The sequence below is a fragment of the Varroa destructor genome, unplaced genomic scaffold, assembly GCF_002443255.2.
Source record: "Varroa destructor unplaced genomic scaffold, Vdes_3.0 BEIS01000001.1, whole genome shotgun sequence".
Lineage (NCBI taxonomy): Eukaryota > Metazoa > Arthropoda > Arachnida > Mesostigmata > Varroidae > Varroa > Varroa destructor.
Window position 1 is genome coordinate 15522717 of NW_019211454.1, and position 25713 is coordinate 15548429.

The 25713-nt window shown below is 42.6% G+C and overlaps 2 protein-coding genes across 3 annotated transcripts in view; both read left to right on the forward strand.

Moving 5' to 3' along the window:
- On the forward strand, window positions 1-25485 carry LOC147758304 (uncharacterized). Its single transcript, XM_086984433.1, has 2 exons — window positions 1-909; window positions 22151-25485. Exons 1-2 carry the CDS (start codon window positions 735-737, stop codon window positions 22393-22395), a joined length of 420 nt encoding a protein of 139 aa, XP_086840559.1. The 5' UTR covers window positions 1-734; the 3' UTR covers window positions 22396-25485.
- LOC111255290 (uncharacterized) overlaps window positions 1-25713 on the forward strand; it is a 100054-nt gene that overhangs the window by 2825 nt on the left and 71516 nt on the right. The gene's annotated exons all lie outside the window — the stretch shown is intronic.

A 25713-nucleotide genomic window follows, 5' to 3' on the forward strand; every position in this document is an offset into this window, starting at 1 on the left:
AACGAGTCATCTATATATATATATATATATATATATAATTAATCACGTCACCTGAATTGTCTTGTACTATCGTCGCCTTCCGCATTTATCAGTATCTCTTTTGTTCTTATCGAGAGACACGGGTGATGTCCAAGTCAGCACACAGCGCGCCGCTGTGTACATTGTCGGCGACCAACCGCAATTTGTTTCCATTGACACGGTCTCGTCGTAATTATCTAGGTATATAGACAAATACGTCAAGATTTACCAGCGTGACTCCGCGCGTCCATTCGCAAACGATACTCTTCTAGGCAACTTCGGCGTTCGTCAGACTCTACTATCCAAGCACGACCTACACTGCTTATGCTGGTATCATTGAATGTGTAGATTCGTGACGACGCTTGGAAGTGCCATGTCGTCGGAACATCGTACGCGGACGAATGAATGAAAAACAGACGTGCAATCAGACCTCGAACTCGTGCATACTACTACTTCTTTACCCATAGTGCGCACTACTTTATCCTGTCCATTATTTATGCATGAACATGGACGTCTGTACTCTGTGCTACTGACGGCGACGGTGACTGGTCTTTGGTGTCGATCCAAGCGTAGCGATTCCCCAGGTCATTGCTGCAGAGGCACACAGAGTGACCCAGTGCCAACTCTGGCAGCGGTAGTGAGTAAGTGGTGCGCGTTCCAGCGGTGACCAACTGCGAAGCGTTGACTGTAGTGGCCGCCGTTCAATGGACGACTGAATGGATAAGCATAATACGGGCACATCAACATCAGGGTCACCGGAGTCAATTGGGTCGAAAGAACAGGGCGGCGGTAATGCCAACAATGCCATTAAAATCAATAGTGCGTCTACTGGCGAAAACGTGTCGAGTACTACGACGTCTCCTTTGGAAGAGGCTGTTCTATTGGATATACGTTAGTTAACACATGCTTGTCACATTACGCTGTTACGGTGTCCGTATAATACAGTTGACCCAGGGTTAACCAGGCATGTGAATTACATGCACAATGGAATAGATAAGTTCAAGTTCAATGGATAAATTTAACTAAACCGTAATTGAACTGAACATGCATGGATGTATTTAGAGGCCTTGTCGTATACCAAAATCTGCTATTTTGAGCAAAGTTATCAAGATTAAGAAACATTCTAGCCAAACTCAAGTACGGCCTGTTCGATCTATTTGCGTCCATAGGTTGTTAATAATAGGCATAAGTTATCAATTTTCAATCTAGACCCGCATCTAATGGTGCTGTAAGGGAGTCTATATACGTTAACAAGCGTTACCGGTCGAATTGGGATAATTGGATTTTATAAGAAGTGCTATGGTACATAAATGGTCTGATGAAGTTCTCTAAACATTGAATTGTAAGTGCTGTTCACGGGAGACAAAGAGACGCACAAAGTACAATATCGACATTATACCGGATGTTAAATCATGTTCGAAGATGTCTCGTTTTCCTATTATTTGTTTATACACAAATATTACGTTCACGAAGTAGGTATTTGGTATCGACTGCTGTGAAAAAAAACTGTCCAGATAACTGTAAATGTTAAGAACTAAACAGTTTGTTCAGTACTTGATTGCTAAGTACTTTTTGTTGGAGGGGGGGGGGGGGTAAGTTCGAATGTTTTGTTACGTTGGTCAGAGATTTCGTACACGTTCAGTAACCGGAGTTCACGTTTGACCACGTCACACGGGCGTACCACGTGACAGTTACTGATTGGATTGGATAGCGTAACCGTGATAATTGGATAGAAGACGTATGCCAACGTTAACACAGTTGAGCCTGCGTTCCACATGAAGCGCTTTTCCAATTAATCTACGTCAAGGACGCGTCTCCTAAATATTTCAATTGTTTTCGTAGAATCAACACTTTGTGCCATTCTAGCGACTAACGTACTGGTTTTTCGTCGATGATTATTACATCACTGTATCTAACTTACTGAAATCGTTGATTTATGTCCTGCTATCGACATAGATCTGATGTTTATCATTTCTGATTAAATGAAGACAATATTAGATGTACGTATATCGGCTTACACGTTGTTTACGTATCTCTGGGCCATAGGGTTATGCTCAGATTACTTGAGGTAAATCTATAGTCTTTATGGAGAACAACTAATTGATAAGGTGACGACAAACCTATTCAAATATTTACATGCAAGGTGTTTACCAAATGTTTCAGGATAAAGGCTTGGTAGATAAACAAAAATTATATGACAAAAAAAATCAAAGCGAGTATTTTTCGTGTACCTTCTATATTAAATGAAGTGTCAGTATATCAGATCATATCTCTATTAATCTTTTTCCGTTCATGTAGTTTCTTCAGCACCTCTTCGGTCATCGGCCTTAACACTATACCGTTATAGTAAACGTTTGAAATACTGAAGTTAGCATCATAAAATCTCAAGATGAAATAAACAACCATTTCGACCACATGTTACAAAACGAACTTTCATCGACAAATTATAACTTCGTATGCTGTTCCTGATATCGTAACAGTATAGTATTTAAAGGCGCGACCCCCCACCTTGGATATCTTACTTCACCCCCAAACGGACGCGAAATGGCCATCTTATTCATCGTCATGCTTCCTTGATAATCATTTCTAGTTGGAAAGCGCAGCAATTGCGTTTATATAGTTGAGACTAATTAAATGCGAACTCTGTAATAGGTACAAACGTGCTCAGAGCGACAGACGCTGTGTTCGCAGAGTAGCTTTGTAGGAGCCCCCTTCGTTTCGCTAGTAGCCAGTGTTGCCTGTGAAGACTCACCATGTCTCTATTTCCACACATAGCGCTGCGTGCATTCGTTGTGCTAGTAGAAATAGTAGATAATGATATCGATGCAGGAGCCGAATAACGTGATTAGGTGTATTTTAAACATTTGAATATCGTTCAACAGCTATTCGAGGCCTTATGTTTTCATGATTTTTCTCCCTATTATTTCTGCCTCTCGCGACCTCCGTCAAGGTACAAATGACTTGATCAAGGCAAATCGTTCCCGTCCGCGCCCTTTTGTTAGATTACCTCGCTTTAGCTTTCAACCACAGGCGCCCCACAGACTTTCCATACCATTCCCTACGAACTTTTATGGTCACGGGTCATCCATCGCCGACAGTTACTGGCTGCTGCTTTTAGGGCAGCTGCAGCATAGCGCACGCGTTGCCGCTTCGAGCGCTTCGTCATTTCTAGACTTCGTTTTCCGCTTTGGCTGTCACATTTGGCGGGCAGCGCGAACACGCCTTGTCGTCATGTTGAGTGATTCTTTCACTTGCGAAAGCTCGGCTTGAGCTCGAGCCGAACGCTCTGCCTTCGACATACGTTATGTACATGGGTAGCCGCATAGTTTCATATACAGAGATAAACAGAGTATACCAGGTACGCATTACCAGTCAGAGCTGTTACAATGTGAGCGAGGTGGCATCGCTACAGGCGACAGCAACCTTGGTGTATATGGTCTGAGCTTACCGAGTAGGCTTTCCAAGCACGGTTTTTTATTCTTTCTCGCTTCAAGTTTCTCCTAACAGTCTTTGCTGGTGCCGCTCCCCGTTTGGCTGTTCTTCTCTCTCCTACTTATTACCCCCGGCAGCAATCTAATTCTTCGTTGGCATCGTAAGTCTGTTTCTCCTTAGCTTTTTTTCTGATAAGAAGTTTCTCTCCCCCTGACGCCTTAAGCGCTCTACCTTTTTTTCTTAAGTATGCTTGCCCTTCCATTTCCCTCGATAATTTTCTATCAGCTTTTTTTGAGGTCCAACCCATCCACTGACGCGCAGCGACAATAGGAAAATGCTCTCTAACCCATCTGTCTCCATAGTTTATTTCTCCTTAAAGTGTGTCTTTCGTTATCCTGGTTACCCCTCGTCCCTGTTTCATAGTCATGACACTGTCTTTATAGTCTTTCTCATTGCAGTCTTCCCTAGCGATTGCCTCTCGCTTTCCATAGCCGTATAGCTACCTCATACAGAACTGCTACATAGAGCGCCTATTCAGCTCTTTCTGCACTCACTCACGCATTTCCTTTATTTAGAACTTGCTCTTCCGAGAGGTTCACCATGCTCCGGTCGGCGCAGGTCGATCACCCACTGCTCCTAGGCTAAACCTAGGCCGCAGTTCAACGCATTCCGCGGATAGCGCAATGCTTTGTCGCATTCTCTCGTGCTCGTGATCCAGTTCAGCTGTGCGCCCAAACTACCCACGATGCTATTCTCTCGCCTGGTACCTAGCTACCCCCCAGTGCATGCAATCGACTGTGGTGGTCCTCCGCGTTGTTGTTGAGTGGACTCCTGTGTAAACTGTGTGATATTGTGCAAGCAGTGCAATAAGTAACGGGCAGATCTGCTCTTCCCATATGGGTGCTATTGGGGCTGCAGCCTCTCCTTTCCGCAGCAGTCTAGCCAACCGAGCACCTCGTACACGACAAACGAAGGGCGAACCTGTGACATGACGCCACCCAACATCCCAGAATCGAGCGAGAAGCCTTGTACACTTCGAGGTGCGCACGAGCTTGAAACTTTGCAGTCCAGGGCTTGTTCGTTGAGTTTGTGTAGCTGTTACCTCTGAATGTATACGTATAGCCGTAGCATACAAAGGGAACGGGTGGATTCTGGGTGGGCCGACGCGACTTGGGGTTAACTACTAGTGGGGTGACTCCAAAGCGCTCCTTCTCTTTGTTGCTGTTCCTTCAATGCTTGCAACAGCAGAAGTAGTAGCAGCAGCAGCAGCGACTCAAGCGGATGACAAACCGGCTGCCTCTCTGCGCCGATACCAATGTTAATATTACCGCTCCCCAGTTTAAATTTGTAGTTTCGTCATATAGTGAAGCCGATAACCAAGTTGAAAAGATGGAACAAAGAGAGCCTACAGATCGTACCGGATACATATGGAGTGTAAACCTATAAATGTATGGCCCTGCAAGTACATCCCAACTAGAAATAGGTTTCTGATGTACGTTTGTCCATTATTGCTTCATCCAGACCCCATTGGAAGAGCTTCTAGTAGAATCAGTTATAGGAAGTACGCCTATGCATCGTTATCTCATAATGCAGGTTATGTTACTAATGCGTGTATACATAATCGAATAACACAAATCATTTGCAAAACAACTGTGGGCCCTTGGTTACCGTCTGTGTACCGCGTCAGTATTGCAAAGCCAACGTTGTTATACTTACGAGTTAGTATTATTAATGGTGACAAGTGTCTTTTAATCTATCGAAAGAAATCTGTCTGAGTGCCAAACGATCAGAAGCATTATTTGTATAGTGTAGTGAGTAGCTTACAATGTATTTAAACCTTAACCTTGTGGTGTAACGTTTTTTAGGTGGTTAGCTCAATCCTAACCCTAAATGACGGTGTAGTTGAGCTGCACAGAACAAAAGTACAATTAATAGTTAGTATCAATAAACAATGATTGATGCGGACTCATGGGAATGTTATTGTATCAGTAAATTTGGCAATCTATCGACAATTAAATGGCAATCGTGGCTTGAGAATCACCATTTTACGGTAGCCTAGAGGAAGCTGTGAGGCCATTTTTGCGAAGTATTTCGTGGAGTGTTTGGCTGTGCTACCATAGTTGTAGTAGTAGTAGTAGTAATGAGCGAAGGTCAGACCCCTCGTTAGCACTAAGCATGGGTAAAAAATTGCTTTTTGACCATGGGAATATGGAGTTTAGAAAACGAATCAAGTAGATTTTCCCTTATTCACGACCGAGCCATTAAGAATTAATCAGCTACATCTCCGCCCATTGGGGTGAGCAATTCGTTGTCAAATACCAGTAAACCTTGATTTGACATCATGGCTTCTATTTCGAATGCTCTTTTGAATATGCAGGAAAGAAACAGACATTTGCTATTTGTCAATATACCAGACCACTGTGGAGAAATGTTGTTAGAACAGAGCGAGTAGTGGGCAACTTCAATAAGAAATCCCTCCAAATGCGCAGTATTTCCCTAAAGACTTAGCGTTCGAAAATGCTTTAGCCGATTACAGGTTATCAAATTACTTCTATAGGGGAAACGAGAGAGAGATTTCTCAATGCTGTTTGGTGCAAACAGAACAAAAATCACTTATCAAGTTAGGCTTAGCTAAATCCAGGAATAGGCAGTGAGTCCTCGGCATCGTTGATTCAAGAGTAGCTGCCACTGAAAACATCGATATGTAATGAAGCGTCAGAGCAAATGATGACCGGCTCTGGAACTTTTTGGTCGGCCATTTTTATCTCAGGGGTTGCATATTCGGACTACATACATTTGGATAAGTTTGACAAGTCATGAGACCTGCGAATGCCACTTTCATCATTGCAACGAGGTCTTGGAGTAACGGAGAACGTGATCCTCTACTGACGTGAAACTGTCCTTCAAAATACTTGATCGTTAATCCTACTATCGTATATTTACACACCTCAAAAAAAGACGGTATTTGACTAATATTGTCAGTCTTTTGGTTTCCTTGTTTAAATTTTTTTGACGAATCTAGATAATGATCGCATCTCTCAGTTGTTGATTATCAATTACGCCCGATAAGTAATTAGTCCAATATTTATACATGCATTAAAGTTTATAATAAAAGCATGTACATATAGTAAGAATTTTTTTGTGTTACCCATATTTCGTTCAGGATCATCCGATTGTCCTGAATAGCCCCTGTAAGTAAGCAAACTCCTTGATGTAGAGCAAAACATTTACCGATAGTCTGATGATATGACATTGTCTAAACCTACATTTAATTGAGTTCGAAGAGAACACCCACTAAATCACACACGAGAGTTCTAGGAGTCCGTTAGCTACGTAGAAACAGTGTTAGGTTAGGTCGTATCTTGCTCTAGTCGTTGCTATATAACTGCTAGTAAATAAATTTCGGCTTCACCCTAGTCTCCCTGGGCAGCATGGGATAAGTTTAGCATGGTCATAACACTCCCCGCTCTGTATCGTCTCTTTGTTAGCTGGGTCACCTGAGTGTCTGGGTCTGTTCATTTGACAACGACGATCAGCAGCAACCCAGAGTAAGTAGGAGTACTATATCGTCAATACGGACAGTAGATAAGATGCTCAACAATATTGCTAATACGACCAGTCGAAAACGAATATGGCTGAACATGATAGCAAAACCGTAAAGGCGTGAAAGACGCCTGCGAACAAAACGAGTCGACTCAATAAGCTGACAGATACTGATTTCGATAGCTAAGGTCGAAAAAAATTGTAGTTTGCTTAAAGCGAGAAAGCACTATTGGTTATAAAAGAGGTGCACAGAAAGTATCCTCTTAAGGACCTTCTCACATAAATGTATTTGATGTGGGATTCAAATTGTGGTTTCAGATCGATCATAGTAGTTAGTCACTTTGAATTCGGCGGAATCGTTCAGATCCCTGACGGACTACTCTCTACGGTATGGCAACTGCCTGTTTTTGGCCTTATTGGCAAGTAGCTGCTCGATCGGAGTAGGTTTCTTGGTTGCGCCTCCTTCCAACGCTACTTGGCCTAGGTCTGGCTGCTAGCGATTTTCAGCTCATTTTTCTTTATGAAGACTTCTGCGCATGCATCCTTACAAATCAAAAGCTAGGTCTGTCTTTTGTTTTGTATTTTGCACTACTGCTATTCGATTCCATACAATTCCTTTATGAATAAATGTATTATACTACGAGATGAACTTCGCCGCGAACTTCATATCAAGTTGACAATCTGTGACTTAAATTCGTGCTTCAGTTACGTCTCATCATAAGACCGTTTGCTTTTCTCGTTATACGTAGTTTTCAATGGGCACACCACCTACCTGTGTCACCCGTTATTAGTTGTGGAGAAGTTTCGAGGCGAAAGGGCTACAGACTCGTTCTGCTTGCACTTTGGCCCGTCCATTTTCTACCGTTTCAATCCAACTTAGTCTCCTACGAAACAGCGGTCTCTTAAGCGACGTGCTATTGGTTCTTGGCGCAGGGCACTCAATTTTGTTGAAAGAGGCCGACAGTTGAGTTCCGTTCGTACCCTCTAAAAATGGCTCTTTGTCGTGTTGGAAGAACCTCGTTCCAACGAAACGGAGGATTTGTTTTTAGATGTAGCGTATCTGAGATTTTCTACTGTTCGAAAGGTATAGGAGTGTCGATGTCTGTAAAGTAGGACATTTGGCTAACTTGGCTGTCATTATGATTTGCATGTTTTACATCGAATACAGATAAACCGAGAGTAGAATTTAACTATCATACATTTTTCGTATCAGACTATCTAAAACGATATCTTCATGAGGTAGTTTGATGTGCGCTAACCTTCAACAATACGCACCACTCGACCCGCTTTTGAAACCACAAATTCTACCACGAAACGCTATGGGCCCCAACTTTCCGGCCGAGTATTTAGCTAATGCTCGTCTCCACTGCGCAGTGGTGGTTGAACCGAAATATAAATCTTGTCCAGTAATGTCTAGCTAAGTGTATGTATGGGGGCCGGTTGACGTCGTAATAAGCGTCGCTTGCTTGTTAACTTGCTACGGTGCATATCTGAGTTCAGTGGTCTGTTTTAGTTGTTGGCCATTCGATTTGTGACCAGCTTCTGCCTCTCATTTTGTCCTTTTCTACTGTTTTTTTGATACTCAATAAATCGTCGTCGACTTTGCTTCCTTCTGCTTCCTGTTTCTTCGAGCTGTCTCAGTTAATGATGCGGAGTCGAAAGTGGCTCTTGAAACTGAGCTGATGGAGGGTCCGTCAATTGGTAGATTCTTTACGTTGGAGCTATACGCGAACCCACGAGTGTTTGGTTAATGTATACTTTGCAAGTGGGTCCCGTCAATAGCTATTAATTGCCGCTTCGCAATATCAAACACAAAGTATATATCCTGAATATTCGGTAATGATTCGTTGGTTTTTAGCTATTTCTTTTGAGCTGCTGTAACAGATTTCTCTATCTTGTCAAACTTTTGTCATGTTGTTCTACCGTTCTAGTCGAAACTCATTTATTCGCTTGCATCTGTATCGTCATCACTTTCCTTTCTTGTTTATAAATAACAACGCTTTGTTTTTTCGAGCTACCACCGTTGCCCTTCGACCGTTACAACTGCATTCGCCCCACGATCGTGGCCAGTCGAGTTGGACTCTCGCACTGAACAGCGTCTCGATGGGCCCTCTGCGGCCTTTTTTCTCCGTCCCCCTGCTTTTTCCCTCGATCATTTTTCTCATCACATGAACATGTAACATGGTCTGCACCTTTGTCCGGCACTACTGCTACCGATGACTGCCACGATCACGACGAGCACGCTCGTCATCGTGGACTATTCTTTTACTGCTGCCTTCTTTGAGCGTTCGCGCACAGGTCTCTTCCAAGGCACACAGAATGCACCTAGCATCTTTATTGTCGGTAGTCGTTGGTTCTAACAGTATCCATCTATAAGGTATTGCTTATTAGACAAACTTCGACATGGCCGCGTCGTGGAAGCACCAGCTTCGAAAATCGACCGAAGATACAGTAAAAAGATCAGAGTGCGAGAGAAAAGCGGAGAGCCCAAGGGAGAAACGAGGCCATAAACACGATCCGGACGGACAAACGTATAGGGAGATGACGGCTCCCTGAGCAATGATTGGCATTCAACAGTAGTGGCACAATCTGCTCCGTTGCTCCAAAAGGAACACTTATTGAGCTCCGCTTGTTAAAGATTGATTGGTTTGGCGTGAGCTACCCGGCAACTCATACCGGGTTGCTCACGCCATACCCTAGCCCAAGCTGGCAGTAAGCCTCCGATCTCGTTCTTCGAGTCAGTCGTCTTTTCTCCGGGACACTCTGGAGCACTCAGTGCGAACTAAAGAGACGGTGTGATTCAGTCTCCGATCCGACCCAGCAACGGTATCATCCTCATCATCTGCGTTCCAGCTCGTCTTTCCTATCCGCTACACCTCGAAATGGTGGTTGACGCAGCAACCACTTGGGTTTTTACCCTATACATTGGACAAGTAACTCTTTCTTGTTTTCGTCCAGTTCAGGCGCCGCACCGCGTTTCTAGTAAAACTCGTCATTATTGTGATAGATCTCTGGATATTCTGGGTTTCGTGTGGCTATGAGCATGAATTTTGTCTCTACCATCGCAGACAACAGAGTAACCGTTATTGATTCTTATGCGTATACCCATTGCTCTAAAAAACGGGCAAGGTAAAAATCAGAGAGAAAACGCAAAAAAAAAGGAAAATTAACATTGACAGATACCACCGTCACGTTGTCTTTTCCTTTGCATTACTAAGAACTTGCTTCTGATTTCCGTTCACATCTTGTCTGTTGCGTCTTTGCCGGTGTATCTCCGATGTCACTCGCCATTTACGTAAAGCCAATATATATAGGGGCAATATGGGATGGGCAATTGTGTAGATAGTACTTACGATTCGCTATTTATTACAATAACAGTACCGACAGCGCTTATGAAAGACAATGACAACTGTGAAGTTATTAGGGACAACGTACAGTCAGTTTTGGTCATAAGAATGACGCGACCACAGTCGTATGCAACTCAAAATGCATGCCTGTTGCCATGCATCAGACGGTCCTACAGATGCGTATCGGTCGGAAGGGCATGGAGCAACCGGTGTTTACGAACTTGCTGAGGTAACAATAGCAGCTGCGGCAGTTATTAGCTGAACGGTTACGACCGTCCCCGAGTTTTGAAAGCGGGTTTATGGTATATGTATGCCCTGTTCTTCAGACTGACTGTAAGCCTAGTTCGACTACGAATCGCTGATGAGTGCACAAAGTTGGAGCGTCGTTATTGACAATTATTTGCTTAGTTACCAACTAGTTTCATATAAATACAATTATACGTCCACGGAATGAAGCATGAATTGGATCCGAATCGGAGCGCAGGGGCGGGGGGTAAGTTGTAAAAGCGGGGGAGCGACAAGCTGACGGCTTCGTCATAATGTTTTCTATTCTGCGGATATGAATAAAATGTTCCGAAAGTTGAACAGTTCATTCGTGATCTGGTATACAATTATAGATACATTATCGGGTGGTGAAATTATAGACGAAAAGAAACAAATATTAGCACAGAATACTCGATAGTGGAACAAGTGTTTTTATAGATAATAATACGCGTGTATAAAGACCCTTTCATCAACAACTTTCATTTATTGTTCTGCAGTAATTATCTAGTTTTAACTTGTAATTACATGTGGAAGCTGTATAATACTAAGCATTCTTTTATAGGCCTAAAGCACCAACGTAAAAAGCCAGTGCAGATTGTCTCATTAAGTGAATTGCAACGACGATCGTGAGGTCGAGGATGTTGAAATGCAACCTGCCCTGAAAATAACACAGCGGTAGCTCGAAACTTTGTTAACGTACAGTTTCTATTTAAGGATAATTCGATGATACACTCTTTGCCGATACGTAAGATGTACAATCGAGAGTGCGTACCCATTAGTCTATTAGGCGCATCAGCTTTTCGGGCATCCGATGCCCACATATTTACATACCGTATGATTCACTTACGAATGATTGCGGCCTTCTAATAAACACATCCCTCAAGCTTCACGTATGGCACAGTCTTAGTTAAGTATTGCTTCAGACCACTGGTTCCGTCTAACAAGAGGCGAAATTTTTCCACGTACGACTTCGAATCTAGATCGGCCCCTGACCGTCCTACTGATCAGCTTAACAGACAAGTTGCCCCTACAGCATTGCAGAAACATTTGTGTCACGCTGATACCACCGTTATGTCTCTGATTTCTGAATCTAACAGACATATATGGTACTTTAATCAATGTCTCGTTCCTCCTCCGTGTTCGCAACCACGAATCTTCATCTACCTCTTTCGATCTGATTCAGGCCGTTCAGTCGCTAGCCTCATTTGGCCTTCCTCCTTCCATGCATTCCTTCTTTCCTGTAGTCCTTGGAGCTATCCGGCGACGCACACTGATCCGACGCTGTTTCATCACGTTTGCCATTTTCAGAATCGAACGATCGACGTAGCGATGCTTTCTTGACTGGTCGACTCTGTGCATTGCCGTGGGATTTGCGCATTTGGTCTGCTCCTGGGGGCAGTCGTTGTAGGGAAAACGAAAGCGCATGCATTTCTTTTATGTCCTAATTGAATTATTGCTCCTTCTCAACCCGTCATAGGGCGTATGCTTGATTTCTCGTCTCCCGCTGCTTCTAGCAAGCATTACTCAGCCAGTGTGTCTGTCTGTGTATAAAGTTTCTGGGAGCGCCACGATCCCTTGAACAGCCTAAGGGTTCGGTTCCTATCCATTAAGATCCGTGGGGCCCATCTTACCGGGCTGCGATTCGAGATTATCCGTTGAATAGTAGGTCAGACTGCCTGCCTGCCATAAATCTATGTATGTGTAGCTAACTCGCCCCGGATTCAAAGCAATTACCTTAAAATACAACACGCAAAGGCACGCTGTTTCCGAGGGTAGCAGGATTTCTAGAAATTGATGGCCATTAGAAGTGATGGCGCTGTTTCTCGATGGTAATAGCAGGTTAGCAGGGTCTGGGCCTTGCACAGAACTTTACTACGTAATAGATGCATTTCAAGTAAGTCCTTTCAGATTTGTGTCTAACTTTCTATGTTAGGAGACTGACGACATGAGCGGAACCACATATTTGCCTAGAATGACATCTGCCATGATACCTTTTTTTTTTACAAGTGTTAGCTGTGGGCAGTACAATAATGTACCGACCGACGTGTTGTGGTCGCACTAAGAAACATGCTTCATTTACTGAGCTATACCATCTTCCGAAAAATCGACCTCCATTGATGGGACAGTCGGCAGTAAATTAAGTGGAAACTGCTTACGAATATGTAAAGCAGCTAACTCTCTCATTGTTGGATAAATCAGCTTCTCTTACTGTTACTGCCGACTTTTTGGCCCTATTTTTGGCGACTATTTTTTGGCCCTTGTCACAAAATAGCAGCTTTTTTTGTTTGTTGAGACCCCGCGCGGCGGAGCTACGATGATGGTTCGTTAGTTGAAATAGCCCTTCGTCGCTGTCCCGCTTGTCCTGATTTTGGGTTGCCATCGTACGATAAAGCGTTGCTGAGCTGTGGCTACCTTCCGGTAAAATGGCGTCGCGTTCTTCCTAGAAGTAGCTAAAGACTATTTCATAGTGATTATTGTAACTGAGAATTGCAATGGTGCGAGTAAAATTTACGCGCGGGGGGAACTTTCTCCAACTGAGATAGCTTGAATTAACGAGTCAGGTAGCAGTGCTATGGCTGCATCTTTCTTTTATCGTTCCTCTATTAATTATGGTATTTAAGGAGCCATTGTTGTCTTGTTCAGATGAATTTATCGTACTTCATCAAATTACTTGTTAGATGTTCATGAACCCGTGTGTTATATGAGTGTACGTATTTGTTAGCCAGTAATATTTCTAATTAATTCGTTAATTATACAGCGGTTTACTAATTACACCAAAGTAAACCCCATAAAGCGTATAAATTACTGTTGGATGATTAGCACTCAACGAGGCAAACATGTCCTGGGAAGGCGCTCATGCCCTACGTCTGCTCAGAGCGGTAGCAGCTAAACCATCCGAATTCAGCCGACAACACAAGCGAGCATATTTTTAATATTGAATAAATTTTCCCCTTTTTTTTTATGGTTGGGAGCTTCTCTACTTCTGCACTGATTCAATAAGCTTTCCTAACTAACCAAGCCAAGCATTTCACTTTTTGATTGTTCGCTTTTATCTAGCACTACAGTAGCTTGGTCTATGCCGCTGCCATGACCCTAGGATGGTTCAACAGCAACGAAAAGATTCTTCCGTTCCTCCCTTATCAGAAAAACGGAGAACTCTGAATACCGGTACATGGCTAGAGAAGATCTCGAAAGATTCAAGGCTCGACATCCACGTGTCTGAGCTAGCAGCTACTTATGGAAAAATTCACCTAGAGAGGTGGATGGCCTTCCATCTTGTGTCGCATATGAAGTACATCCGACAGACTAAAAAATTAAACGGAAAAAATAGCTAATTTTTTTTTTTTAATAATTCGTTTCTGAGTAGTAAAGACCATAATGGCAATTTACTTTTATGAATAAGCAGGGCAGATAGGAGACAGTTTGGTTGAGACAGAATGGCCGAAAACGAAGACATGTCACCAAAGGATCAAGCTACGTACCCGTTTCACATGCAGTCTCATGGCAATGACTCTCGGCGCGCTTTCGGACAAAAAATTAACGTCTTTTTGACTAGACTTTTGTGTAGATTTCAACTGCCTGTGATTAAGCAGACAAGACTTTGAACGTCATATCTGCTTGGGTATCTGTGTTGAAGTAGGTGAGAACGAGAGACGGATAATTATTAGAGACCAGCAAACAGAAGTACCCTCGGAGCGAATTATGAACGCGTTTTATCATTTCAGCATTGAATACAGTAACCGAGGGCCGATGTAAACGTTAGGGCGCGCCTGAGCGCTGCGCTAAATAAATCAACCTTCTCAGAGCAACACTTTCGCCGTCTGTCGTACACGGCTACCTGTGTGTAGCCTACCTTCCCGTAGGACACGGCACTTGACCTCTGTTCTATTTCAACGCTCTGTTACTAACCTTACTTTCCTTTAGCTGATAACTGAATCCTAATGAAATAGCTGTTTATATCTAGTCCGGCTCGTACAGCAGTATGAAGAACAGAGCTTTGAGACGGTGCGGCTGGCACCCACTGTATGGGTGTCGTGTCGCACTATCCCCCTGCGAAACAGGCAAATTTCATTTAGAGATATTAGTTCTATGCGAAATAAACGAACAGACGGTACACATAGTACGGACGTTCGTGCGAAGTTACTTTACAAGTGATCAAATATGTAGAAAAAAAACAAAAGATAAAGAAAAACGTCTCTATTAAATCGACAGGCGATAAGCGAATGGCGAGAAAAGAACTTCGAAACTTGCGGAAAATTAAGGTTATTCTAATGAAAATCAACACGCCGTCGAAACTTGTTGCAAAGCAAGCAGGACGCAGCGTATTACTTGGTCTTCTTATCCAGGAGATTGATAGTGTCAACTAACTCACAAACTCGATCAAGGTATCCAGAGAATCCAAAGGAGTTTGCCAAGGATGATGCCAAGAGTCATTGTCAAATCTCGTTTCTCGCCTCATTCCAGGATCTTCAAATAGAAGTATTAACGTCAACGCATCACCACCACCATCATTATCATGAAGAACAGCGTAGGTTACGGGGTATACAACGTGTTCATCGTAGTACCGATTTTTATTTAAACGAGAATCGTTTGTCTTAACATGGATCCCTGTTCGCGCGTTACTGAATTGTTTGCTGCCGTTCTCTCTCTCTCTCTCTCTCTCTCTCTCTCTCTATTTGTTTACTTACTCTTCTCGCACTGATACCTCGCATGGTCAACCAGGTCGACTAGCAGACGTTCGTGATCCTCGTAACATTTTATGTATTTCTATCTAAGCACAAGCTTCATTGGTGTGCAGCTACAAGTTCACAGCAGAACGGTAGCCCTACACGGCTTAGCCTATTCCGATGTGGGATTCAGGTCATTTTTAGGACCTGGCAAATGCGAAGTGGACGTTCAAAGCCACAGATCGGATTGGTCACTCTTGACAAGAACCGTACTGCTATTTGGTTGTCGTTCAACGATGAACGATGAAAAAAGGCTGCTATGATCTTATTTTTTGCGCAGGATCGTGATTTGTTTTACGTGCTTTATGCTTTACATTTCCCTGGTGATGAATCGTTGTCATTGTCTCGGTCAAGTGAATGTAAATAAACGCAGGCCAAATCCTAGTATTTCACCTTTTTTAGCATCGGTTCTGTTCATACAGTTCGCGGATACAAAACGTTTGTACCCGGACTAGTATAAACGAAAGTGCCGATCCATTTATGATATCGATGCTAGCTACACAAGTTCGCTTCGAACCTACGGTAGTAAATAGTACTTCTCATATACTGCTAGCAGACGGTTACATTGAATAGATACCGCTGTTCTGTAGTAGCAACAGCATTCGCTGGATGTTTTTCATCATTTGGCTCGGTATCGCTCTCTGAGCTAATGAGATACCCATACAAACACATGTACCCACATAGTGAGAGAGACAAACACATAAACACAAACGCTGTTTCGATGAAAATAGAAATAGATACCGATAAGTGACAGCCGGCTTTCAGTGAAGCACACCGAAAAGCGAGGATGAAATAACTCGAGGTAAATTGTAATCCTATTCTATTTGTGATTAGGTACACTTTTAAGGAACATGAACGAGTTATCAGTATTTGAGAGCTGGTCTTACTTTGATTAGTTTCCTTCTGAGCACGATAAATGCACCTATTCTATTGACAACACGTGCTTAGTAAATGGCAAGTTGAACGAATTTTTGCCAGTGTTTAAGAAAAGCTTACCATAACCATTGTATTGGCCTACTGGTTACCATAGTACGGTTAGCCCGCAGATATATTATTATATCTCAGTTAGGCGCGCGAATCCGCGCCGTTATTAAAACAGGCACGATCGCCAAACTAACCGATGCTAAGCCTGTTAGGCGAAGATGTTTTTCAGGCTGAAAAAACGAAACAATTACTCGAGGTTTAGAAGAGTTTTTTTTGCTACATTAATTTAGAACTTACTATCCGCATCAAATCTAAATAGAAACATATCCCAATTGCAACATGTGAAACCTCCGTTCAATAACTAACTCAGTTAGTAATGCCAGTTAAACAACTTCTTTTTCGCTCAAACCAGAAATTAGCTTATAGGCATCGCCGAAGGCCATTAACCAATAAAAATGGAAGAGAACTGGGCAACTTCAAAACTTGTTCTCGTACTATCCGAATCGTGTGTATCGGTCTTCAATCTGCTTTTTTCATCTGGATCTAGCTGAAAGAATAAACAGTTAGTTAGTCGAGAGCACTTTGACGGTGGCACTCATTGTTTCTTACGTGAAACGTTTGTCCGTAGGCTTTTCTTGGCCAGGAATTTACCCACTTAAGCAGTGAAAAAGGAACATTCAGGAGACCGCAAGAAACGCGCTACCATAGAACATACATACAGCAAATAGAAAGTATCGCTGTTCTTAAACGTCATTCAATTAAACGATTTACAGCTTGGCCAGTAATTAGCTTCGTGTTAAATGATACATACTCTTTACAATTGCTACTGTTGCAATGTGCCAACCCTTAAATGGATGGAACGTGTAATAATATCTCCGTAGCTTTCAGGCCCTTGGCTGAGTTTTTAACTTGCATAAAAAAAAATTATCACTAGAGCCAAATAAACGCGACAACGGGTCGGACGACACGTTCGAATAGGTCTTCACGATCTGTTCCTCATTTATTTGAAAAGTGGGCTGCGTGGTGGGACTGGCCATTGGCGAATGCGAATGTGGTGGCCTTCGCTGCCAGACCCCACACGGCCCGTCCCATCCGACAGGTGGAAGTTAAAATGGCTGTCGTAGTAACCTGGCTAAAGCTTGTGTTGCTACGTTGCCTGTAGTATTTATTTAACAGCGACAAGGGTTTTTTTTTGCGAGCGATCACTAATTTAGCAAGGAACAAATTAACTGGCTGCCTACGCAATGCATCTTGAGAAGTTATGTTATTATGTTGTATTATGTTATACCTGTACATTTCATAAGTACCAGATGTTTCCCTAACATGTCGTTAATTGGGTTGTCGTTATGGGTTTTTCATCAAATCTATGTGCGAAACCCCCAAGGATTGTTGGCCGCCGTAGGCCAACATGTACGCACATATTTGCCTTGAATATTAACATCTTATATACATGGCATGTATACTGCACATATTCCACACACGTTCCGTTAATTTGTTTCCGAGCTTGGAATATATAGGGCAGGTGTGCATCACGCCTACGGAAGAGCTGACTGAGTCATTAGTTTACAGCTTGCCAAATTTAGGACACAGGGGCATAAGGTTTTGTCTACGACAGGCATTCTTGTTGTAGCATAATACACTGGAGCCGAACCAGATTACGAGGGTAGACGTTCTTCGAGAGGTCGATGATCGTTCGGACGATGACTACGATGAATAAGATTTGCGAGATTCACCCTGCCCGGCTAAGTACTAATCATGGACGGTGATGCAGATACGGGTCAACTGCCTCGGGGGTAGGCGGTGGCAACGCCAGCAAAATGTCCACAACGGCGTGGGCAAAGGGCCGCCTAGCTATTTCTTTCAATTGGAAGGTTTCTTCTTGAGAGCATATACCTGGCATCCATCAATCGGCGCTACGTCGTCGTTTTAAAAAATTAATAGGGTTCTAAGGCTGTTAGGGATCAAAAGGACGTTGCTTCAAACCAATGCAGTTTCCCTATATTTAATCATTTCAAGTTACCGTTCCAGCTATATTTAGCGGAGTTGGTTTAGTGGTTGGTCGGAGATGAGCGATTTACGACAAAGTGATAGTATCCAATAGACCGTTCTCTATGGTGATACCTGTTAAGCCAGCTTGTGTGGATCTTTTTAACCCAAAGTTTCCAATGCGACTACGAATGCGAGATTCATCTAACTTGCTTTAGGAAATGTAACTGCCGCTTCGTAGAGTGACATGCTGTTAAGAATATAAAATCATATTGTAACGCCATGTATAGCGCTGTTTGATCAGCTACTACCCTTTGTTCAAACACTTACTCGACATTGTGGAGGTCGAAACCGCGCCAAACTGGCCCAAAGACATTTGAACAGGATGATAGAGCATGCGGATAAAAACCGTACTGTTCATTTTTCCATCCGGGCTTCTTAACGAAATCTGTTAGTTATACGTAGTTCGGGCATTTCACAGAAGAGCAGGGTGAAACCTGTGACCGCCGTCCACTTGGAGCATCGTCGCCCCGTTCACCCTAGGTCTCATTTAAGGCATCATTTATAAGGCTGGTAAATTACAGTCGGGCAAAAAACCGTTATCGCTAACGTAAGGCGATTCTAATTGGTAGGGGTTCGTTTGTCTCAAGGCGGAGAAAATCGAGTAACCAGAGGCAGACCAGGAAGGGGAATATAGCGAAGAAATTTACCGTAACCAAGCAATTATTGGGATTGCTTGAAAATGCGGGGTATAAATAGAGCGAATCCGCAATGAGCGAGACCCAGATGAGGCTATACATAATTCAGGGTAGCATTGATCGTATACTGACCCAGTTTAAACACGAATCCAGTATAGGTACTATTCTTACCTAATTGCAGTACGAACGTAAAATAAAACTATCGTTTAATTGAATTGCATTGAGAGGCAGTGCGGCGACCAACAGCTTCTAACTTTAAACCGCTATTGTTACATTTGATTTATCTATACAGGTTTTATACAGGGTTATTTTGGCAAAGCACTTACTCGCAGAGTAGCTTGTTGTCTCACACCACAACTGGTCTCGACGGCTGCCACCATAAGCGAGAAATTTATGAATATATAATAGTTCCTGATATACAGGCCTTAAACCTCACCCTGTGATAACCGACACGGCCAGATATACTGCTTCAAGTATTTATAGGTCGATTTAGATCCGGTTGTAAGGTCTCCGAGCCGCTCTTTTTAGGAGCCTAACGATGACATGATTCTCTGACATGCATGTGGCGTTGACTTATTGGCTGAACCGAGGCTAGGAGTGCGCTCGTAAGGGCAAAAAAGAAGACGAGAGGTGTGAAAAGAAAACGAGTGGCAAACCAAAGGCCAATTGAATAAAACTTTGAACGATATTTTAGGTATTTTGCGCTGAATTTTCTAAACGTATTGACTTGATTTAAGGCTAAAATGTTAGCACTGCAATGAGTATTGTTGTTTTTGATGTTGGCGTAGATATCATAATCAAGACTATGCAATGAGTATAGTATAACTGGTAGCACTGAATGTTCCATAATTTATTTAGCTTTTTCTCGGCTACAAACACAGCTAGCGGACAAATGTCGGGTCCTAATTTAGATAAGTGTCCTTGGATTGTCATTGCAATTGGTAGTAAGTATAATAAACATGTAACGTACAACTGTTAATTAGCAAGAACGAAACGAAGTCGTCATGTTTCTACTACCCAATGAAACGATACATAGGCATTTCTTTTAATTGCCTGTCTACTCGATGTTAATGCTAGGGTCGGTAGCCCTTAACTTGACTAGTATTGCAATAAGTGGAACTTAAACCACTTTAATGATGACACCTGTGGTAATAATATAGGGGCGCTACTTTCTCCATGACTATTGCTTCAGCGAATCTAATGATTTACCGTAGATATATGCTAATTGGGCATTAAATGGAACTGAAAATGGTTGACCGAGTTGAATTAAAAAAACGAGATCGTTTCCTTACTTTTACTATTTACAATGAGTTTATTTGTAGTTATAAATTATATAAAAATAACCATGATGGTTGGTGAGCGCAAACGAACTTACTATCCTTGGCTCGGCCATTTGTCGAGCGGGATTAAAAGTTGATTTAATTTTGCACTTTTTCTTGATAGGAGCATCGGACATGTGCGAGGTAAACGGCCTAAACTTGGGCCTTGAACCTAAGATACATGGCTGAGCGTTCACAATTGTCTCAATCGGCCCAGACCTAAGTTTTCGAACGGAAAGCAATGCAACAGATGAGGTTCCAAGACAATTTGTACCAGGCTGACATGAAAGAGGAATTACATGACCATTTATATAATGTATAATAAAGTAAAAGCGTAGAATGAAGGGAATAATGAAAGTTAGGGTTTCTAAGGCATCGTTAGGTTGGACAAAAATGAACTTTCATCAGTCAACGAAGCACGACTCAGTACTCATCAATATTTAATCTACCTAGTTTTAGGTATGAGCAGTAAGTAGTAACGTGGTTCCTTACTAATCTTAGGGATATATGAGATAATATAAGCTCAAGAACAAGCGTAACTTTGTTTTATCCTAGCTGGACAAGCAGTTTAAGGCAATATTTAACGGAAATACGTAAAGCTTAAAGCTTTCAGCTAAACAGACAATTATTTAGCAAACTATGTAAAAACTAAAAGTGCATTGACAGCTAAAAAACCTAGGGAACATACAAAATGAATCGTCAATACTAGATGAGATCAAATGAAGTAAACTTAGTAGAGAGGAAGTACCTTTGGCTGTAATAACATTACAGTGTGCAGGGTTAGATGAGCTAAATTTACATATATACATAATCTGATACATGTTCGGAAATAATAAAAATAGGATGAAATATGTGTCAGCTTTAAAACAACAGGCAACTGAAATTACGTCAGCTTCATACTAAGGCTATGCTCAATTTCAGCCGTGAACAAGAGTTCAGACAGGACAACCGATTACGGTTATTCCTCACGCATTATTTCTCTCTCACAGGACTTGACAATTTCCCATATAATCGCTATATTTACCATACACTCATGTCCTTGTGTTTACATTACTAGCACATGTCAATGGTATGCGTTAAGGCTCATCATTTTCGCATCTGATTAGGTAGGATACGTTGAAAACACCCAAAACTCAAACCTGAGGCAATGTATGTAGCCTACTGTTTGATATATATAATGATGATCACGTGCCTTGAAAATCTCATCAGCGCTGCGTGCGGCTGTTATACGACAGTTGATATTCCTCATTGAGCTGGCAGCAGCGTTACTGTTTTTGTCGTCGCGACGGAGTCTGGTCAATCGTCAGTGGTGTATTTATTGACCTGATGGCTGGCTGCTCTTGGTCCACTAGGACAATAATGCAAACCCAGAATGCGAGCTTTAGTCTTTGGATTTCTCAGGCTTGCTGGACAGACCCGATGCATTTCCCTAGTGAAGATGTGCCGGGGGTTCTATAAGGGTCGCCGCGATGATTAGGGGATCAGAGACGATCTTCGGCCATCATCTGTGATTGCCACACCCAAATATCAAAAAATGGGGGTAAAGAACGACACTATTTGCCAAATGCTAATCGCTAGATTTAGCTAGTTCCATAGCACCATGTGTAAATTCGCGGCTGATGGGGATTTCTGATGTGTCTTATAGATAAACATATAACAGTTACTTCCGATGGGCAACTTTGTATGAAGCAACTATTTATATAATCCTGTCCTCCCAGAAGTTTTCATTCTCTTACTCCGCCCCTTTACTGCAATCAGGAAATCATTGCCAACATTTTTACAAATTACTGTCTTTCAAGAAATGTCTGTTTGTACGAATACCGTTTTATAGTCAAGCTGTATCTAAGGTAACCGCTAACCTCGCCCTCTTTTCTCGTTCATTCGGATTTCAGCCATTATTGTGATGAAGAAATATGAAAAAGTCTACCGCTGGTCACGCGCACTTTACGGCGTCTTGAAGGAGCGCTCTGTGCTCTACCTATCCGTTTCGGTCGTTGCGTCACAACAGAACGTGTTTCCACCTAAGGAGGGCACTATAGGAGATGAGCTTGGAACCAGCCATTCTCCCGTTTTAGGGCCTACATCTAGTTTAGCAAAGGCTGCCCTGCAGAGCAAGAGGAAATTCGCTGATAGCTAGCATGTCTTGGATTCACGATAGACAGTTACGCGCTTTGGAATGAATGAAGCGCGTTGAGTAGATGAGTTACAGGAAGGCTGAGGGCAAGTCACTGGATTCGTCAGGACAGACCTTTGCCGCCTATGAGTAGGCTTTGTGGTACTGGTAATTCATGCTGCTGTTTGCTAGACTACGCTGATGACGTACGAAAATAAGCTAAATGTCCTTTGGTAACGTTTTTACTTAAGGTGGTACAACATGGAGCCATAAAGGAGCATTCAAATGAGGTCATGTTGCTATTTGCGCTTGACATCGCACTATGGGACGGTATACTGCTATTAGCGTTTATCTGCACTGTTTTGCGCGGCATCTGCAACAGCCGAATTACAATATCGTAAACAATACATTTCAATCATTTTTACAGAGTCCCCGATGGGTAGTCATAAGCTGCATAACGTGTTCTGAGCGTTCTGGTCAAGGATCATGACTTGCAGTCGTTTATAAATAAATCAGACAATGAATCGTTGCGATCGCCTATGACTACTCATTGCACTTGCGATTTAGCATTTCATTCTTAACATTGGGTTTTTTTTTAATTAAGATGTTAAGCCTTATGTTACTGGGCTCTTTCCTCGAACTTTTAGCTGATGTACGGCTTGCGTTATGTGACAATAAAAATATCAATAGCAACTAGAGGATAAAATAAACTTGTTGTGCGAACGTTCGTATCGTTCCCATGTGGAGTGCCATGGAGTATGTATATGCAAAGACTGAGAAAAACCTTCATTAATCAAATGTGTATTAACAGATATGGAGGCTTGCATAACTCGCAAGAGCACCGTCAATTGCCAGTCGTTCATATGATTTCCTTGCAGAAACAAATCCGGGGTCAGTATTCAGTCTTCGCCGACTGCCGCCATTTGAACGAACCTTAGGTCTCAAAAAATAGTTCAAAACGATTTTTACAGACGAAACTGCTGTGGATTAGAATTACGTGAAGCTCTCATCTGATTTGAATTTCAAGGATGTTAGGCCTCTTTGTTGGGCCTTGTGTTTTCCCTCTATGGGACACATATCCCCCAGAAGGAAAGGACAGACCGTCCGCGGCGTGCGTACGGGCCAATGACAGGCTTTGCTTAATTCTACTGCTGTTGTAATTCGCACTACAACGGAATTTCAGCGGTTCGACGGTTTTGATCCTCTGATTGTCGAGATTTCATGGTATCACGTGTGATCTCGGTACAGAAGCATGTGCATTACAGCAAATCTAGTTGACGGTACTGCCGGTATTGCATAATAGGCACCACGGCAACTGCGAACATTCATATCCATGTCGAAACGAAGAAATCTTCAGAATTTCAAACGCCTATGTGCCTCTGAGCCTCTTGTTGCGTCATACGATTTGACGGCTAAAACGATCGCGAGCGCGTAGACAGTCGTTATGGTCCACCGAAATCGTCCTGTGCTAAAGTTGGGGGTGTGGGGGATCGGGGTCGAGAAGCTGGCATACAGACATGAATGAAAGCGAGGATATAAAGGAAAAGTTGCAGTTTGTTTTCATCAATTCGCTTGTATGCGTGTGTCCGCGGGGTAAGTGTAGTTTGTAAAAGCGACACGACGTCCAGCCGTCGATAGATATCATTGGATTTGTGACTGAAAAATTACTTGTTCCAAAAAGGTTCTGCTGCTGTAACAACACGCAGTTATAATACCTGTTGTTGTACTCTAATCACTTGCGAATGGAGAAACAACATGGGTAGAAACTCCGTGGGCCCCGCCAAGGACTCGGTCTATGCTTGAGGTAGCCGGGCTTGCAGCCTAAAAACAAGCCTGAGGCAATATACAATAGTCCCGGTATCTTGTCAGTCTCCAGGATAGCGGAGGGCGTTCTTTACAAGCACAAAACTCCCGGGAAGCTACAGCAGTTCTGTGCGGGCTTTTGTTACTGTTCATCATGAGCGGTTTTGGACCAATAGTATTTGCCCGGATGGGCAACGCCGGTAGAGGGAAACTTTCCCAGTTCCTAGGCTTTTGCCGCCGTTTCTTTGCTAGATGAAGATATTGGGGTAGTACATTTGAGGGCAGGAAAAAATTCCTGTAGGCTCCGGGGCCCCTCTCGAGATGAGGTTCGTTTTCCTTGGATCTGAGGGAATGATGACCACGGGCGAAATTAAGTAAGCATGTTAACATTGGATGAGAAGCATTTGCTAAATCTTTCCAGTCCCAAGGCGCCAGAAGCGCGAACGATGATGATTCGAGTCACTTTTACTACTACTGCTATTTCTACTGTAGAGGTCCGCTATTTCCTTAATCGCAGTGGCGATAGCAGCGCCTGCGGTCTACTAGTGCGGTTTCGGTCCGCAGATAGGCAGTTACGCTACGCTTAACTAGAGAGAAACTCTGTAACAAAACCACATTGATGTAGAAATCACATGCATCCACACACTTATTCTTACGCATAATGGTCTCCAACTGCGCATCACGGACAGGAGATTTCGGAAATGGCAGTTTTGTCGCGAGCCCTGTGAAGCGCATAATTCAATAGTAAGCAACACTTGGGGGTCCTGAACGTCTTTTATAGTAATTCTTGACGTGTGGTCCCGCTAGTAGTGTTATTAGTGTTACTGGCAAAATGTAGAAAAAAAAAAAAGGGAAAAAATGATTATGCTTTTCTTGCTTAAGTTTGACAACTTGAGGTTTAAGATTTTCTAGGAAGGAAGACAGGATGAAGGGAAAAAGTGGCGACAAGGTAAAGTGCCTGATATAACTGTTTTGCATCCGTATAGCGTGAATCTGACGTTGTGAATGAGGTCTGAGTAGTCTTTATTTATGGGAACGGCGAACGTATCACGCGTGGCCATAGTTTGAACAAATACCAGTGTGCAATGAATTTACGTAGGGAGCTTAACGCAATTTGCTGAAAGCTGGGAAAGTTAGTGTTTGGAGAATGATGTTGACGAGAAAAGCTATTTGCGCTGAGCATTCAATATTTTTTTTCTCATGGTTTGGTGTACTTTTATTTAAGCAACAGTTGGGATGGTAATGATGGCAGTTATTCTCACAATGATGACTATTTTCAATAAAAATATTTCATTATTCCTGATTTTCAAATCTGTGTCCAGTAAGTAAGCTGTTCATCAACAAGCGAACTTCACAACAATGAAACTTCAAGTTTCATTTAATAGACGGGGACAATGAATCGAAAGCATATTTGGACTGTAACATGTGCAACATTCTATAAGCCCAATTGCTTTTTGTAAACTCCGCAGGCTTTCACGTCAGCTACATCCAAATCTGCATGCATATACATCGTAAATAGGTCAAGTAATCATTGTAGTC

Bases quoted from the DNA above. Each gene is read 5' to 3' on its own strand.
- LOC147758304 (XM_086984433.1), top strand. From the start codon at position 735: ATGGATAAGCATAATACGGGCACATCAACATCAGGGTCACCGGAGTCA. The intron at 910-22,150 runs GTTAGTTAACAC...TTCGGATTTCAG, and splicing joins GGCTGTTCTATTGGATATAC to CCATTATTGTGATGAAGAAA.